We start from the raw sequence: 19,489 nt of genomic DNA, 5'->3' as shown, positions 1-19,489 counted from the left end.
ATACTGTGCGCGCTAATCGGCACTTAACGAGTCGTCGTATAGTGTGAACCTAATAAGACTTATTATTACTTAGTAATAAGTAATAACTAATAACCTATTATTGTTATTTTGAAGCAGTGCGCGCTAATCGCCGCGAACATATTATTATTATTATTATTCAAAGGCGCCAATCGCAACTTATTATTATTTTCTTATTTGTTATTTGAATTATTTTCCGGCTCGAATAGCCAGCGATTTAAACTTATTATTTTGTATCAAGGGCGGTAATCGCCGCAAATTTAGTATTGTATTTGTAAGCGCGATTCGTGCATTTATATTATATTATGATTTATTTTGTAAGCTCAAATCGCTACCTACATATTGTTATTTCGTTAAATACTGGCGCGATTCGCCGTTCATTCTCTCATTATTGTTAGTGTGCGCTAATCGTCACTGATTGTATTTGGTATTAATTTTGGTTGTATTTGGTTTATTTTCTCGAAAACAGATTTTGTGTAAAAATTCCCGTTTTTCCTTAATTTTTCTTTTGTTTTTCACGTCGCTTGTGAAAACCACTAGGAAATTTTTATTTTTGACCCCCCAAAGTACCAACTAGATTCACTTTCCTATCAGAAAAGTTACTATTGAAGAAAATCCAAGCACTTTTACTGTCCTAAAAGGTGATGACAGACACAAAAAAAAAAAAAAAAATTAAAAAATTAAAAAAAAAAACACACATCATTGTAAAATCAATACATTCATCGCTTCGCTCAGAATCTAAAATGATTTTGTAGTTAAAAATGTATAAAATGTTCAACTTTTATACCTAATGATTAAAAACTTACGACAAGATTCCACGTAAGTAGGTTATTCTGTAACCAAAAAATCTCAAAAATATAAAACTCATTTTTTTACAGTTATTTTATGTTCAAATTTGGAGGAAACTACATATTAAATAACCAAGAATAACGAATTTAGTTATTTTGTTGTAATTTTATAATATTAATTTAACTTACCAGCTACCGTATTAATAATAAGTAATAACAATATAAATATAATATAAAATATCTTCACTGACAAACCGTCACCGCTCAGAATCGTTTTTCGTATACAATGATATCGAATTAATCGACGCTGAATCCTACTTTTGGTATTCGCGGTTATCGGACACGACTCGTGATGTGTTGTGGTCGAGAAAAAGATATACCCAAAGTTATGTGTATTTTTATATAAAAATGAATGGTACAAAATGGTATTGAACTCAAATGGTGGCATATAATAATAAGCAATACATCAATAGTATATGTAGTAATAAATAATATAAACAAATACAACAGTGTTATACAATATACAATACGTGATAATAGATACCGTATGAACGCACACAGGACCACAGTAAGTTGCCTACAATTGAACGGATATAATATTATCGACGGCATCGTCTGCATAGACCTATGAACTAATAGACAGCGCATTCCAATCAGTCCTACCACCAATGCACGGGAATCATATAAGAGAAAGAAAGAAGAAAGAAAAGATAGAAAGAACATAAAGGGGATAACATTGACGTATGAAACTAATACTATATTTCCCCCACGTTCTCTTTTCTCTTTTACTCTATATCGTACCCCTGTTCTCTCTCTCTACGCGCTGTCCATTTATAGGTCTATGGTCGTCTGTATCGACGATAACGACGGCGGCGGCGTGACTGCTGCGCAGGTGAATACTGGACTGGTGGAAACTGGAAACTCACTGCTACGACGTTGTAATGTTGTATACATATTTAGATAGTCCTTATATATATAAAAGAACAGGCCTTTTTTATGTTCCAATTTTTTGACGACACTATTTAATATTTTACCAATTTTTTTTCACAGAGTTGTTTCAAATACTTTCCCGAGTGTCACCACGTCGCCCGATTTTTAATTTTTTTGTGATGAAGGGGAGAAGGGAGATTGTAATTTTGCATTTTAAAGAGGTGCTGTACAGGGACATTGAGGTTCACGATGGAAATTGTAAATTTTATTTTTATTGATTAATAGTTGCCATTGGTTACAATCTACAGTAGAAATTAGTATTTATTTATTATTGGTTATTTGGGCAGATAAGGTACAAGCTTGCATCAAATCAAATTATTTAACATTGGCTACCGGGGTGAAAGAGTTGCCCTTTGTCCGCGATCCGAGTTGCACTTACTGCAGCAAGTTACTCCCAAAAGAAGTTAAACAAACATCATTTTTTACGGACAACGAAGTGCACGGATTAAGTTAGTATAATATATATATTATATATGTCAATAGCCCGTCGAGCGGATCGACGAGAACAGACGCGTACGGTTGCTCCGGGTTCTATCCAAGCCCAGATTAAGGATCAATTGGACACCGGGACACCATACACTTGGTTGGCTCCTTTCAACTTTAACTTCAAAATAATTGTATCATTACATATTAACGACTTTATATTATTGTATAATTTTTTACATTACAAAAAATATACAGAATGTACCTTATGTCATTGTACGCGGCTTTTTATTTAACAATTAAGGACCAATGATATGTAATTTCATTAAAACAAAAAAAGACGTGTTTCTCTATTTTTAAACACGCAGTTGTACCAATAATAAAATCGACTTTATTTTTTCAAATGGTAACTACTATATATTTTGTTTGATTCTGGTAAAACTTTTTTTCTGAACATTTTGACAGTAAAATTATCAATTTTGGTTCACTAGATTATTAACTATGGTCCTCTAAATTTTAGTATAATATGCGTTAGTACTTTTAACTGAAATACCTAATTAACAAGAGCTAAATATTTTTTCTTATAACTACCTTAAATACTTAAATAATTAAATAGGTAGGTAATCTAAAATGCTCAAAAAAAAAAACAAACAAATAAAATTGTTGGCAAACATAGTTCATTATTTATAGTAAGTTTTCGTGATATTAAATTGAGAACAATTTTATTTTATAATTATTAATAATAATTTACCTATATACCTACCTACTAATATCATTTTTTTTTAAACTGTATTCGACACAATAAAAAAATATATTTTAGGGATAAATATGGGCCCCCAAAATCAATGGGCCCCGGGACTGTGCCACCTTGCCCCCCTTCTTGGTTCTATCGCGCTGAACAATGACAAATACAAATGCCTATAAGCGCGACGTGTTGTCTGACCTCTACAGAACAAACGCACACGGCGGCTCGCGAACTATGGTAACTTATTAGTCTAGGGCTTGTATTTTAAAGCATAATAAATCTCCCAAATCAATTGTTTGTTGAAGAAGAAAATACAAAATTGAATACTAGCACTTTACCCACTAAAAACAATGATCCCTACAAACAAAGTTTATTCGAACGTAGAATTGTCGACATAGGCCTAGAAACTATACAATTACATACATTTTATTATAATGTCATTAAAATATAATGAATATTTTATTCATGTGTAATCATTATAAAGTTGTAAATTTTGAGGTACCTACTTATATTATAATATCATCAATATATCATTATAAACTTAGTACCTACACAATACTTTTCCCATATACCTAATAAATTACATATTTTATAACTACCAAAAGTATATGTGATTTTTATCTAAATACAATATACATATATGTCATCTGAAATTTGGGGAACAACTGTATACGCTACTGGCGGACACCCCCCTTGAAAAAATCCTGGTCGCGCACGGTTTTTTTAAATGGTCAGACAGAACGGTTGAAGCTACGAGTTTTCGATGGTTATTGGTCAATACTGAATATCGAAAAATGCCGAGTGATTATTATTGTTATCATTACGCGCGAAAACAATGAACGGGACTTATTTCAAGAAGACATCGCGTGACCGCCACGACCAACGTCTGACTAGTATCTATTGGATAGGTGGTGAGTAGGAATTGTTCTATGCGGGTTACTACTACTAACAATAATTTACAACTATTACAACGACAAAGCTGATTGCCGAATGTATAAGAAGTTGCCTATTAGATGTACCTAAGTATTCAGTATTATGGAGGCAGTGGTACCGAACTCGTGTATTAGGTGTGGCGGCTGCCACACCTATTTTAGGGGGTGGATGTACCCCCTATAATTGGTGGGTAATCGTAATCCTTAATATAAATAGGTGGGTAAAAGAATGTCACTTTGCTGTACAGTAGGTTACAAATGGGTTACTGAAATGGATGGTGTAAAATTTGAATTTAATGATATAATATCATTGTATAAGAAAAACGATTCTGAGCAAAAACAGTCAGCCTATTACCAAGTATATTTTTGTTTTAAATTTTCAATCCTTAGCTATAAAATTTGAGAATTTTATACATTTCTAACTACAAAATAATAATTAAATTTTAAGTTTGATAATTTTTTCAAAATTTGGACTTTAAATGCTTATAAAAAAAATGTGACTATGTATTTTGAATATTTTTCAACAGCTATTGTAACAATATATCAAGAGTCTTTAATTACATTTTCACCCTTTTTTATCCAACAAATAAAACTTTATTGATATTTATAGAAAAAAAAACTAAAAAAATTGAAAACTGACAATGTCCGTTAACAGCTCAAAAAGAGTCTAATTATTTTAAAAATTATATCATGTATAGAAAATGCTAATTTAAACAGTCAGTGAAATTTTCAAGTATTTACAGTCATAAGTTTTCTAATTACAACAAAATAAGAAAATCGTTAGAGAAAACATGAGAAATCAAGTGAATATCAAATATTTTTTTTTTTTTTTGATGAAGGTAGACAAACTTGTGGATAATCTTGTATTACATTTTCAATTCTTAGATTTGAAAATAAAAATTTTTATGAATTCTCAACTTAAAATAATTTGCTAATTTTCGTGATTTTTCCGTATTTTTCCGTATTTTTTCAAGATTTCAACTTTAAATGCTAATAAATAAAACTGTGACTAAGGATATTTAATATTTTTCAAATATCATTGTAACGATATAGTAGGAGCCTTCTATTAAATTTTCAAGCTTTTTATCCAACAAAATGTTTTATTGAGATCCGTAGAAAAAAATACAAAGTAAAATTGGAAATTTTATCGTGTATAGAAAATTCAAATATAAACAACCAGTGAACATTTCATGTATATTCGTTCATTTGTTTTAGAGTTACACCAAAATAATAATGTAATAATGTGTTGAAGTCTTTGACAAATATTTCACTCACCATCATTAATAGTGGTGCATTAGAGCAAAATATTTATGCATTCTATAAATTGTATTGTTGTTAATTGTATTTGTACGTGGCGAATGACAATAATACCTACGAATGTTATATCTTTTGTAATTATTTATCATACCCGCGTTTCACATCCAATTATAACAAATAAATTCATTTTAAATTTTGAGCAAACCAAGTTAGTCATAGACAGTGATCGGGAAGGCCCCCCCCCCCCCTTACGGGGGTTAACACGTCAAACCCCCTTCTTTTTTAGCTGTGTGGAATCGAAGCCCTCCACTCTCATTTATGTTAATTATGTTAACCCCACTGATTTCCGAATATGGAGCTAGTACTTTTGAAAGGTAAAATTTGAAAATTCCCAGGACTTTTTCATTATAATCATGAAACAGAAATATAAATTAATGAAAAAACGGGTATTTTTATAAATTTTAATAAGTACCTTCTACTGGTTTTGAACATAAACGATATTGTTTTTTTTTTTTTTGTAGATTGAAAGCTATTTTAGTCATAATATGAAGTTTTCTATTTTATGTAGGTACTTTTTCTACTTGGTATGTCAATACTTTCGCTTGGTCAGAGAACTGGAAAATTGTATATAAGGTTGCTCATAACTCATAATTTGATCACGTGATTATACAATTAAAAAATTATCGAAAATGCATTTCAAAGATTAGGGTTTGGAATTAAAGGCAATATAATCAGTAAAAAAAACATTTAAAATATCGAAAAAAGGATTTAATTTATATAAAAAATTTCTTAAAAAATTAAATATTTAAACAGTGTGTACTAAAAAAGAATCACTATCATGTACTTATAGATAAATTGTCTTCGATAAAACGTTGGCGGTTTGGGCTTAAAATATTTGTGTATATAGAAATTAATGTAATCGGAGCGGACTGACGAAAAATGTTGAAACTATAGTAAGTATATACGCATTATGAATATATTTTAATCTATTAACAGCTGACAATGCACAGTCTTCAGAAAATCGTATCTTTTTGTACCGTTTATACGTATGTCGTGTATATAAACATAATTAAAGCATTTATTAGTAAAAACGGCAAAAAAAGGAAAAACAAAAATACGTTCATCACCTTACATATTAAATGACAAGCATTTTTATATAAAAATTATTTCTCTATTATTATTATTAAAAAAAAAGGCTTTTGTTTTCAAATCCGAACCTCGGTAAAGATATTATTTTAAAAAGCCCTTTAAAGTTAGAATTTTGACGAAATTCGTAAAAGTCACGAAAATTTGCATAATATTTAGATTTATAAATTCGTAAAAAATTGTTCTTTTATCTCTAAAATTTGAAATATAATACAAAATTCCTAGTTTAGATTTACCAATTTCTAATAAATCTGGTAAAATTTTTTAAATATTTTGTCGTCTATTGAGCTATATTAGATACCTATAAACAGTTGATATTATCAATTTTTTTAAATTTATTTCTACAAATGTGTAAAAAGCTTTTTAGGTTATGGAAAAAAGCTTGAAAAATGTTATACAAGGTTCCTCATAAGTTGTTTTAATTGCAACGGTGATAAAAATATTAAAGATATATAGGCATTTTTTTTTTAATGTGTGTTGTTTACAAAGGTATATTATACATATTTTTATATAATTACCTGTAATTTTAATTTAGCAATATTTTTGAACTCCTGGGCTCCAACACGAGTTCTCTCAGTGGGGCTCAGCATTCATATGTATGTATGTATGTATGTATGTATGAAATGAAATGAAATAAATAAAAAAAATATATATCAGCATGGTAATATCAGTCTACCCACAGGTACTGATCACCAGTTAATTTAAATTCGAGTAGTTTGGTATTTATGAACTCATCTAAATTCGACACGCTTATGTAAGTACAATAAAAGATATCAAAAAATATAATATTATTTAATAATCTATTAAACTAATTATTAATTTAATAGATTGATTAATAATTCAGTCTAATAAATCATCCTATGATTTGTGATTGAAATGTTCTGGAGAATCATGATAACAAATTGTCTATTAATGTTTATTCAGATTTTTACAAAATTAATGTTGTTGTCATTTTATACGATCCGTCAATGTTCAAGTACATTTTGACTGTAGCAGATTTTGGTACCATTCTTCTCGAATCAACAATATAATTTTATTTGCTTACACATTTTGGCATAAGTATTTGTACCTAATATACTGTTAGTACCAAAAATAAAAAGTATGTTAATGCAGTTATAATATTTTATTTAATTGTAGGTAACCATTTTTAAACATTCACAGATTTTTTATCCCTATGGCCATGGCCTATAGTGTCTGTTGACTCCTGAAAAAAACCGTACTAAAAACCGTACGAAAAACCTGACTAAAAACCTGTACAGTTAATATATATATACAGGGTGATTTTTTAAGCATGCTCACCCCATTTTTATGCTTAAATTATGCATATATTCAAATTTTGATTTTTAGAATTTTAGGTGTCATTAAAGACGATAATTTCGATTACTTAGATTTTTCCCAACATTTAAGGAGTATCCTGTGGCGATACCAACTTTTGTTTTTCAAATGACAACCTATATGTTTTAAATCAAAATGTGATTCAGATTAATTTTCTGAAAACTTTGACGTATCGTAATCGAAATTTGAACGAAAACTTCCGGAGTTATTCTATTGGAAATATAATTCCTTATTAAGGAATAAGGATAATAGTCTATTAAATACTATAATACATTGTAAATGGATACGAGCTCGATAATTTATTATAATTCGGTATGCAGTATAAAATATTTGTTAATAAGTTAATAATGGTTAAAAATTAATATTGGCCCTGACAATTTTCAAAACAAAAGGAAATATAAATTAATATCCTTTTTATTTTATCGATGTTGTCTTATAGCCTATGGACATCATTAATTTGTATACAATATAGGTACCCACCTATAATAAAATACTGAACAAAGCGCAAATTAATTAGCACATATGTACATGATTCCACAGTTCAAATATTATGTAATAATCAATTATTAAGACATACTATAATGGAAATAAACATTGCTACTACACATATTATATCCATATTTATACACGTTCGGTTAGTTGCTTCCATATTACGCACGTGCTATAACTTAAAGATAAGAAATAAAATATAATTACAATTTGATAAGAGCTATGGACTATGATAGAGAGAATTTATAACGATGTGGTGGAGGGGGACGGAAATCAATTGCCTCGGTACCATATTCTAGCCTTCCATATTCATGTCCGACATGTTGAGAATTTAGGCGTGCAGCCACGTACCGGGAAATGTCCTCTTTTTCTTTATATCATATAGCACTGTTCATTCGTTGTAGTTCAAGGTTTATAGATAATAAATAAACCTAGGTAGTAGGTTGTTATATTGTTCTATGGTTGTTTTTGACGAGGCAATCGAGGCATAGATAATATTATCTATGAATCGCGGCAGCTCGGAGGATTGTGTTATCACTACGTGTTATCACAATAAAAGTTACTTGTATATATTTTCATGTAATTTCACGTACTTTTAGTTTTATACTTTGACATATTTTATTTTAATTATTATTTGTTGAAACACAATTCAAATGTGAATACTGTCCATATGCTACCAACTCCAATTATTGTAATTATTACAATATGCACGTATTTCACACGTATTTCACACGTATTTTACATTGGCACGATTTTTTCTTTATAAGCCTTTAAAATTTGAATTTTGACAAAATTTATCAAAATCTCGAAAATGATCAACCATTGTACTTAAAAAAATATTAAATGTTCAGTTTTTATAACTAAAGATTGAACATTTAAAACAAAGATTCTCATAACTAGTTCATACTGTAACCAAAAAATCTATAAATATATAAACACAGTTATTCTTTACAGACATTTTATATAAAAATTTGGTCAAAATTACATATTAAAACCAAGAACAATGATTTTAGCTATTTTGTTGACTCCTGAAAAAAACCGTACTAAAAACCTGACTAAAAACCTGTACAGTTTATATATATATATATATACAGTTATATGGTTCTGACAAGTATTAGTGCTGCTACCAACTCGAATACAATTTATGATAATCTCTCCTAAGTCCTATTTATACCCATGTATAAAAAATTTCTAGCTATAAATGATAAATGTGCATGTAAATATAACAGTGTTAGAGATACGAAAGGCTAAAACAAATGCATATTGTACTAAGGTATTAGGGCTATATTCACTATCCTAGAAAATATTTCTCAGAGTGCACCCATAATACTATTATATCATATAATATGCGAGGCATCTGTTCAAACTTCCTTTCTTAGTGACAAGAGTAAAAGATTTGACACTTTGTGCATTTTATTTAGTTCCAGAAATTGTCAGTGTCAATTTAGAACCTTTTGAGTTGCGTCGTTATGATGACAACAAAAACACCTAACTGTAGCAGAAAAAATGATACTGTCACAGATAAATTTGGTACAGGGAGAACTGAATCCACCGATTTAATAAATAATAGAGATACGGTACTTAAACTTTGGAAATCCGATGGTAATAAATTGAAAACTATAAAACGTCGTAAAACCAAATCAACTTATAATATCAATGATGTGGTGTACGAATGGTTTTGCAAATTATTGTTTATATATTTGATATTTTTTCATACACTCTATATAGTGGTCATCTGCAGGGCCGGCGCTAGCAAATATTGATGGGGGGGTATAAATATACGAATTTGCCGACTACATTCATAAACATGAACCACAAGTGTTGTCTTGGTCGACTGTCTTACACGCAAATAACATGGCAAATTTTTGCGTTCAAAATAATCAATTTTTTTTATTTAATTAAATTAAATTATTGATCAATTTACTCTAATTTTTAAAATAATAGATACTAGAGTGAAATACATACTAAACGCAAAATTTGTAATATAACGCGTGTGTAAAAGAGAGTCAATAATTGGTGTCTTAATAATTTATTGGATATTAACAAAGTTAAACAATAGAATACAAATTATAATATCATATTATTCATATTATATAAAAATACAACAACTTCAACATTGTAAATAGGTGGGTAGTTGAATAAATTAAATTTTAATCCTTCTCTCCTTTAATAGTGACCATGATTTCACTGAACTTTTTAAATCTATAGAATCCAAAATATCTTTGTTACTAAAAAGTAACATTAAATGTTGAAGACGATCTGCTCCCATAGTCGATCGTAAATAGTTTTTAACGATTTTCAGTTTACTGAAAGCACGTTCGTTTGAAGCAGTACTTACGGGAGCTGTAAGTACTAGCCTGCATAGCTTGTTTGCAGTTGGCAAACAAGTTTTACAATCTTCAGATAATTTAAATATTTTTGTCAAGCTATCCAATTTTTTCACGTTACACTGGTGATCTAAAACTTTCAATTCGGCAATCACTCCGTCATAGTCATTCATTTTAAAATCTTTGCATCCCGGTGGAAATAGTTCGATTACTTTTTTTACATTTTCTGTTGAACAAATTTGTTTCCATGGCATTTTAAACAAAGTAATCATTGGTTCAAATGTCACCAAAGATTTTTTTAGATGTTCATTCAATAAAACAATCAAAGTATTTAGAACTTTTTTAAATTCTACTCGATAAAAAGTAGGTAAATCAATCGAACACTGTGTGTTTGGATTTTGGTCAATTCTTTTTGGCAAAAGTCTTTTCCGATGATGGCGATTAAAATCTGACACTGGATCAATACCTAACTGTTCAGAAAATGTTATTGCACTGCTTACTAGGTTGTTCGTTGCTGTATCATCGCTGTTCATTTCATTTAAGCTACTTATTGAATAATCAATCAACATTAAAGCATCAAGTATGTTCAATTCAGTAGCTTCAAGTTTTTCCGTTAATATTTTGGTCTTGTACATTATATTTTTCATGAAAAATAAGGAAACAACGAAGTCAAATGAAAGAAGTTTTTTTACAAGTCCTAGTGCTTGATTTCGTGTATTTTTGTCCATGTTTTGCAAATTAATTATCTCCTGTAAAGTTTCAATTATTATTTCAAATGAAACCCACACAGCTTTTATAGATTCCGCACGCGCTGTCCATCTAGTTTTTGAAAGATTACGGAGTTGTAATGAATTTTCTATGGTGGCTAATTTTGACTTAAGGTGAATGTGTCTTTTAGTGCTAGCCGAGAAAAAAACGTATAGATTTTCAAGTGTAGAAAAAAGATCACATATTAAAATACTAGCATCACAACTATGCTCAAGAAAGGTGTTTAATCTATGAGCTTCGCATGGTATGAAAGGAATCATATGGCCAGCTAGTTCTGATAATTTTTGTTGTGTTCCATTTATTCTACCTGACATACTACTAGCATAATCATAAGATTGAAAAGCAATATTATCTACAGGTAAACTATTTTCAACCAAAACTTCATAAATTTTTTCCGCAACACCTAATCCAGTTTTATCTTTTGCCTGGCATACATCTAATAGCCTTTCTGATACATCCCCTAATGAATCTATGTAACGTACACAAACTGACAATTGATCATTTCGTGAAATATCCGGGGTAGTATCTGCCATAACAGAGTATATACCAGCATGTGTGACATCTTTTATAATTTTTTTCTTTACATCATCAGCTAACAACTTAATAAATTCGTTTTGAGAATCATGACTAAGGTATGTGGTTTTATGATTTCGAAACGATTTTTCCTCCAACCATCTTTTCATCACCGGTGAATGCCGAGATAATAGCAAAACAATTTGATTAAAATTACTATTTTGTTCATCTCCGTCTCCTCTATATGCCAAACCTTGTCGAGCTAGAGTACGAGATATATCAAAGAACATACATAAAATGTCCTGATGAAAACGTTTTTTATGGTCCAGCTCAATTGCTTGAACACGATTTGATTTATTTAACAAGCAGTCAATGTGATTAGAACTATTTAAAAAGTTGCTAAAATCATCTAATGCAGATTTATGAGATAACGAAGTAAAATGTTGAGTTAATTTTCCAGGTTTTTGCTTACCTCGGCTTTTCATTTTACTCCAGGCTCTAACACCATTTTCAACCCAAGCTGGATCAGCAAATTGCCTATTTGGACCTTTAGGAAATAATGTGCAAACAAAACAATAAACAGCATCGTTTACTATACTATATTCCAAATGAGGATATTCAGTAAACCATACTGAAGTGAACTGATTTTGCTTTTTTGGTGAAATATCGGAATTCTTAGGGTATTTGGCTAGCTTAGGTTGACAGGGTCCTAGACTAAGAAGATACTTTCTTTGTGATAACGATTCAACTCGTTTTCTTTTTCCAGGATCATGTTCAAGAAAATGATCTATAATATTATCATTCTCTCTTTCTGGTGAAGGCTTTAATAAATTATTTATAACTTTTTCTGTAATTTCTATATACTTTTCTGATTTTATCCTTAAAGAAGACACAATCTCAGATGTATTAACTAAAAAAGATATAGGGTTTGGAGATATTTCTGTCTTAAGTTTTGTTAATAAAGCATTACATTCTTGAAAGCTGTTAATAATTGTTTCAAGCATTCCTGCACAAGCTATCCAATCATAATTGTCTTCTTTACCAACTAAGAATTTATCTCCTAAGAATAACATAATAAATATTATATTGTATTACATTACATGCAATATTATATTTTAAAATATTATGAAATAATTCTTTATTACATTTTTTAGTTATAACAATATATATACACTTTATATTTAATAATAAAAATATTTTAAATTTATCTGATTAGTATCTATAAGTTCTATAATGTTTATATACCAACACCATTATGGTACATGCATGTTTTTTTTTAATCAAAAGGTCCACTTTTATAGTTTTATTATGCACTACTTATGTTATTACTTAATGATTTTTACTAACCTGCATCTTCACCATCAAAGTTTTTATTTTCACTGCTATTATTATCATTTACATCATCAAATGTATTCTAATAAAAACAATTATAATAGAATATATAATTTAAACTTGTAATTTTAAATGACATGGGAGTATAAAAATTATTATAATAAAAGTAATTACTAGAGGCTCCAAAATATGTTTTCTATCCTCGGTGATAATTTCATCACAGTGTAATTCTGTAGTTTGAAGCAAATCCTAAAAAAAAAATTTGAATGAGTCACTATTATGTTATAAATACAAAACCACTCAAATCATATTTTTACAATCAATAAGTTTAGAGTGCAATATTTTATTTTTAACAATAAAAATGTTAATGCTTACCGATTCTGTTACTTGCTTTTGCTTAATGTTTGCTGTAAACGGATTTTCTGGTGTTCCTGCATACTTATTTTCACTGCTATTATTCTCATTTACAACTCATTTTTCAACTTGAAATTCATTCTGATGTAAGCAATTATAATAGAATATATAATTTAAACTTGTAATTTTAAATAACATGGGAGTATAAAAATTATTATAATAAAAGTAATTACTAGAGGCTCTAAAATATGTTTTCTATCCTCGGTGATAATTTCCTCAAAGTGTAATTCTGTAGTTTGAAGCGAATCTTTTAAAAAAAATTTGAATGAGTCACTATTATGTTATAAACACAATTACACAAAAAATCTCAAAGCATATTTTTATATTTAAAAAGTTTATTATTTTTTTTTACAATGAAAAAAGTTAACACTTACCGATTCTGTCACTTGCTTTAGCCTAGCTGCAGCTATAAATGGATTTTCTGGGGCTCCAACATGCTTCACTAAAACTCTTTTACCCTCATGTTGTTTAGTTTCATGTTTCTTTCTATAATCATCATCAAATATACTTCCACATGCCAAACATTCTAATTTCGTTCGTTTTCTTTTTTTCGTATTTGTGCAATTCATAACGAACAAATTAATAAAACACAAACGAATAAATAAACTGTGTTAAGTCAACTCGGTATAACACTCTCACAGTCATCACAGAACTACAGAACACAGAAGTACAGAATAGCAATAGGCAATTGTCGACAATCTTTATTATTTATTATCAATTATAATATATTGTACTATTGTAGCGGTGAAGTACGATCGTCGATCACAACAATAATCAATAAATCAAATAAAATATCTAAGACTAAGATAACGACGTACGTATATTCCAACTACGGCTATAAATACATTCGTTGCCCTATGATTCGGGAATTGTAGCCGTAGCCGTACACGAAAAATGTTTTTGTAATACCAACTAGCGGCTAGCGCAATCTAGTTCTATAGTTCAAATTATTGCCGACTATTTAATTTTATTCAGCGTATGTCTATATATGCCGACTATATAATTGGGTTATTCGTTGGGGGGGGGGGGGGGGGGGGGGGTATTGCACCCCCCCCCCCCCCAACGCCGGGCCTGGTCATCTGGAAGTATTGCACTTCTTTATTTCCGATCCCTTCAGTGACTTTACATTGAAATTTTATTGTAAAATATAAGAATATTAATTTTTCTTCTAAATTTGAATTTACAATCGTTGTACATGCAGATAAGAAAGCGTGTACTTAACACGAGATCGTAATCATGAGAAGTAAACTGTGTTATAATACAGCGGCGTATTTAAGAATTGTTGTAGGGAAGGGATGACCCATTGAATTAGTTATTAATTTTACTGCATCACAATTATAACACATTGATTATTATTAATTAGATCGAAAAAAAATTTCAATTTAATTTACATTGAAAAAATATTCTTTTAGTTTAGTCTTTTTAATAATTACCATCTTACTATCACCAATGTCCAATATTGCATTTATTACAAAAATAATAGTATCATAAATATTTATTTTTACTATAATAATTATTTATTAGAACATCCAACAATATAAATTATAACTGTTCACTTGATAAATTAAAAATACTAAGTTCGGACTTTCGAGCGTACCGAAAAAAATTTTTTTAGGTTACATACATATTTTATTAGTGCGTATACCCATAAATATATTACCCAATACAACGCTGTGACTACTTTAGTGATATTTTTTCCAAAACGTATTAGGTACATCAACATTTCAAAAACAATAAAAAAAATATTTTAATTTTTAAAAATAATATACATACATATACAGTGGAAAAGTACTTCACCGTACGAACAAAATGCAGAGCTAAATAAACGTACAACCTTTTTATTCCACTCTGTATGACTAGATATACATTATACCTACATATACCTAATAATATTGCGGTTACCTATGGTATAGGTATTAATATTAACTGAAAATCAGTGATCGGTTGAACGATTTGTTGCAAATGTGCATAAAAATAATATTAAAGTTCTAGTTTCTTCAGAAATAGTTTCCCCATTAAATAAATTTCTGAAAAAAGACCAAGTAACTAAATTGTATTTATAATACATGAAATAATGTACAAATATTTTATGAGTTTTGAGATAGGTATTTAACACTTTTAAGTTTTAACATATAGATATATTTTTTTTATTATCAACATTTACCTCCCCCCACGTCTCTCTATGTAGATTTATTCTAGAACATTTTTTTGACTTGGGGGGCCCCAAAAAAAATTTGCACTTGGCCCTAATTTTATTAAATCAGGCCCTGACGTTGAAAACGAGAATAATAAGACTAACACACCGTAATAAAATGGCACTTAATAAATTGTGCAGAATTATAAAGCATTGAAGCGCCATGATGTTGTCACAACGGCAGCAAACGGCAGGACGCGATACGGCGCATGGTCTGCTCAACTCGATGGTATGAAAAAGACAAAGTTTGTCGTCGCTGGCGACTTAGCCCATCTCGCGGGATGTCTCACGGACAGGTTGACGTACATCGTAATACGACGTATATATGAATAATAAGAGGCAGCAAGTTAAAACAATAAAATTATAAGAAACAATGTTTTGCCTTTTTCACTATACACTCGCGTATTATTTTACGTCAGTGCTTTTCGTCTACTAAAATGTACTTAACAAAGACGTATATATCGTATCATATAAATATATAATAATTTCTAACAATCATAAAAATATCAATAAAGGTATAATAAATGATAATAACATGAGTATTGCGATAAAGCATAATGTAATATGGTCGTAACTCATTATTTATTTATCAGACGCCTCTAAAATTACGCGTTTTGGTAAAATCGTTGCTTTGCACTAAGTATAGGCTATTGTTATAAATACTATTTTCATTTTATCCTTATTATTTGAATAATATATCATATTTATTATATATTATATTCCAATATTATACAATTTCATATATAATTCAATAATTGTAAAAATCAGAAATTGTTAATTGTTTCAATCGGTTTTTACTATTTTACTTTATTTTAGATTCTGAGCGGAGCGATGAATGTATTGATTTTACAATGATGTATGTTTTTTTTTTTTTTTTAGTGTCTGTGTACACAAAACGTTGTCAAAATAATGCTTCGATTTTCAACTCCAGTATCTTGTTCGATGAGAAAGTGAATCTACTTGGTACATTGATCATAATTTGAAAATCCCATTAATTTTTAAAAGCGCCGAGAAAAACAAAAAAAAATTAAGAAAAATCAGGAATTTTTCGGCAAAATCGATTTTGGTTGTTGGTGTAACTTTAAAACAAATCACTGAGATATATGAAATTAGGTTAGGTTAGGTGATATATTTACATTTACCCCAGATCACTCTACCAATAACGTGTTATTGAAAGAAAAGCTTCAAGTTTTTTTTTTGGTGGCTAAGGAGAACGAAGCAAAAGTATTTTTCATACGTTTTAGACAAATAAGTGGTGGTAATAATTACACATACTTTGGACACACAATACTATTTCAATTTTTAACATATCAATAAATTCTTTGAAAACAGATTTTTTAGGAAGTCGATTTTAAATTTTAAATTTCAAAGCACCTTGAATTTAAGATTATTTTTTCAAAAATTCCATGAAACAATTGCGTTACTTTTTTATTTATTTTGAGAACATCTGATTTTAAATCAAAAAGCGATTCCTTAAGAGCATAGTCTAGAAGTTTATAATGTATTACATCAACCATTTTTTTTCGAAATTACAATCAAACTTTAGGATGCGTGATTTAATTACTACCCCTATTAGTAGTTTTTATATATTTGTGCAAACAAAAATATATTTCATTTTTCTCAATGTATTGACTCGTGCGTGCATGAATGAGATGCGGTGTTACAGTGATTTTCTGTAACACACAATAATGTTAATTTACTGTTCACATATTGACATAGCCCAAATGTACATGTCATATGAGTTGCTTAAATATTACTCCTTAAAACGTGTTAGGCCCCATTACCTAAAAGTAGTGATTTTTTTGCGAAATTGACAATGTAATTTTTTTAATTGTAAGCCTTCCTACGTTACTAATTTGTATATTTCAAGATTATAATATTCATACTCGTCGTACCAAGGGTACATATAATTTACTTAATTTTACTGATTTTTTAAAATTTATTTTTTTGTATTTCTTAAACGTACGATCTGAATTTGTCACAAATATACATATCATAATACATTTTTACACAATTCGGCTTTTGATTGGGTTTCACCTGTGTTTTCCGCGTGTGTGTGGGAGTGTTTGCTTTAACTACTTAACCACCTGTTCCGATGAACCACTGCCTAATTGAGACGTCTCACTCGGTTTTTGGTAGACAGCACGAACTAAGATATAGAACACTGGACACGAGGTTAGCTGATAATGTTTCCCTAAAAATGTAAGATCGTGATAAACGACTAACACTAAGCATAATATACTTAACGGCCGTCGAAAAATCCTTTGGCGCGCTATAGGTAGGACGCCGTCTGGCTTTACTCTTGACTTCCGAAAAATGTATATTTAAATAAGTTCCAAAAACTGTAAATTATTATGTTTATCATGTATTAAATCATATTAAAGACTAGTATTAGGGTGTACGAAATTCATAACGATGGCGTAGTGCACACATGTTGTAAGTGACATTTTCGTAATTATTCAGGAGAACGATTTTAAAGTTTGAACTGCTATAACAATTCAATAATGTAACTAACTAAAATGAACTTTTTGTTATATTTTCCTTAACATATAATGAGTAATGAAGATTAAAAATTATTGTTCTACTATGAACAAATCTTTTAAAAAAAAAAATTTAAAAAAACCTGCACTTACAACATTTGTATTCTTAAAAAAAAATATATATATATTGTACTTAACATATTTGCACACAATGCTTCTAATTTCAATAAAGAACAACAATTACTTGAATAACGTTATAATCGTTATAACTGATTTATATTGTACAAAAAATTAAATTGAACATTTATAAAATATATATTAAATTATAAGAAAAACAATCACAACTTTTTACTCTGTATATTTTAAATGAAATACAACTTATTTAAATAAAAATTATAAAATAAAGTAGTAATTTTCTTTTAATAATATAATTACTTTTCCTTAATAATATAATTATTATTATTTAGTAAAATAATAAAAATAATAATTCAATTGAAAACAAAATAAAACTCAACATTTTTAAATAGGTATATTTAAAAAAATATATAAAAAAAACTCAACTTAATTTATGACAGCGTAACTTCTTGTTAACTTTTTAAAATATAATAATATTATTTAATAAAAAAAATAGAAGGAACTTTAGTCAGTATCCTCGTCATCTGAGTGAGCTTCTGGTTGACATTGTTTTGTGGTTGGTAACTCATGATAGAAATATTTAGGAACTATTTTAGTTGCTAACAGATATTCTAAGTTTTTTTTTTTTGCTTCACTTATAGGTATTTTTTCTGCATATTTAGAACTCAAAATAATAGTATTACATTGTTTTTTTCTACCCCTGCATCTTTGTTTAGATATTGTGTCCAATTTTTTTAACTCTGTTGCATCTAGGTCATATTTGTATTGCATTATGTAAGGTTCAGTCTTTTGGAATCTGATCCATTTTATTTTTAACCAGTTGACTTTATCATTTTCAGTGTTAATTGTTGTATTTTTTAGCATATCTTTAACTAATTTTTCTAAGTCATAAAATTCATCATAATGGATATTCTTCACTTTATATGGACTTGGCTTAATTCTGGCTGTTGATAATAATAAAGCCCATTCTTGTGTAGTATAAATGTTTTTATGTTTCCTACATCTTTCAATCGTGGCATGCATGGAGTCAGCTTCAAGGTAAGAATGCCCGGATTCCATGTACTTGACATCAATTGTTTCCAAATTTTGCAAATGATTTATAGCAAATAACATAGCTGCAACAATATTTTTGTTGCGGTTTTGGCCTCCACATGTGTCAGAGTATGTTGTAACATGTGACACCGATTCTGGTAACTGTGTTAA

At 29.1% G+C, this 19,489-nt stretch overlaps 1 protein-coding gene across 1 annotated transcript; it reads right to left on the bottom strand.

Annotated features, from left to right (window-relative positions):
• Positions 1-10,266: 10,266 nt before the first annotated feature.
• On the bottom strand, positions 10,267-14,046 carry LOC132939877 (uncharacterized). Its single transcript, XM_061007328.1, has 4 exons — positions 13,852-14,046; positions 13,238-13,312; positions 13,079-13,145; positions 10,267-12,791 (listed from the first exon to the last, which is right to left on the bottom strand). Exons 1-4 carry the CDS (start codon positions 14,044-14,046, stop codon positions 10,267-10,269), a joined length of 2,862 nt encoding a protein of 953 aa, XP_060863311.1.
• Between the last annotated feature and the right edge of the window lie 5,443 nt (positions 14,047-19,489).

The sequence above is a fragment of the Metopolophium dirhodum genome, chromosome 1 (assembly GCF_019925205.1).
Source record: "Metopolophium dirhodum isolate CAU chromosome 1, ASM1992520v1, whole genome shotgun sequence".
NCBI classification, from domain to species: domain Eukaryota; kingdom Metazoa; phylum Arthropoda; class Insecta; order Hemiptera; family Aphididae; genus Metopolophium; species Metopolophium dirhodum.
The sequence above is the reverse complement of the archived record's forward strand: the minus strand, read 5'-3'. Positions and strand labels throughout refer to the sequence as shown.

Bases quoted from the DNA above. Each gene is read 5' to 3' on its own strand.
- LOC132939877 (XM_061007328.1), bottom strand. From the start codon at position 14,046: ATGAATTGCACAAATACGAAAAAAAGAAAACGAACGAAATTAGAATGT. The intron at 13,313-13,851 runs GTAAGTGTTAAC...TTTTTTTTTTAG, and splicing joins TAAAGCAAGTGACAGAATCG to GATTTGCTTCAAACTACAGA. The intron at 13,146-13,237 runs GTAATTACTTTT...TGTTTTTATTAG, and splicing joins AACATATTTTGGAGCCTCTA to AATACATTTGATGATGTAAA.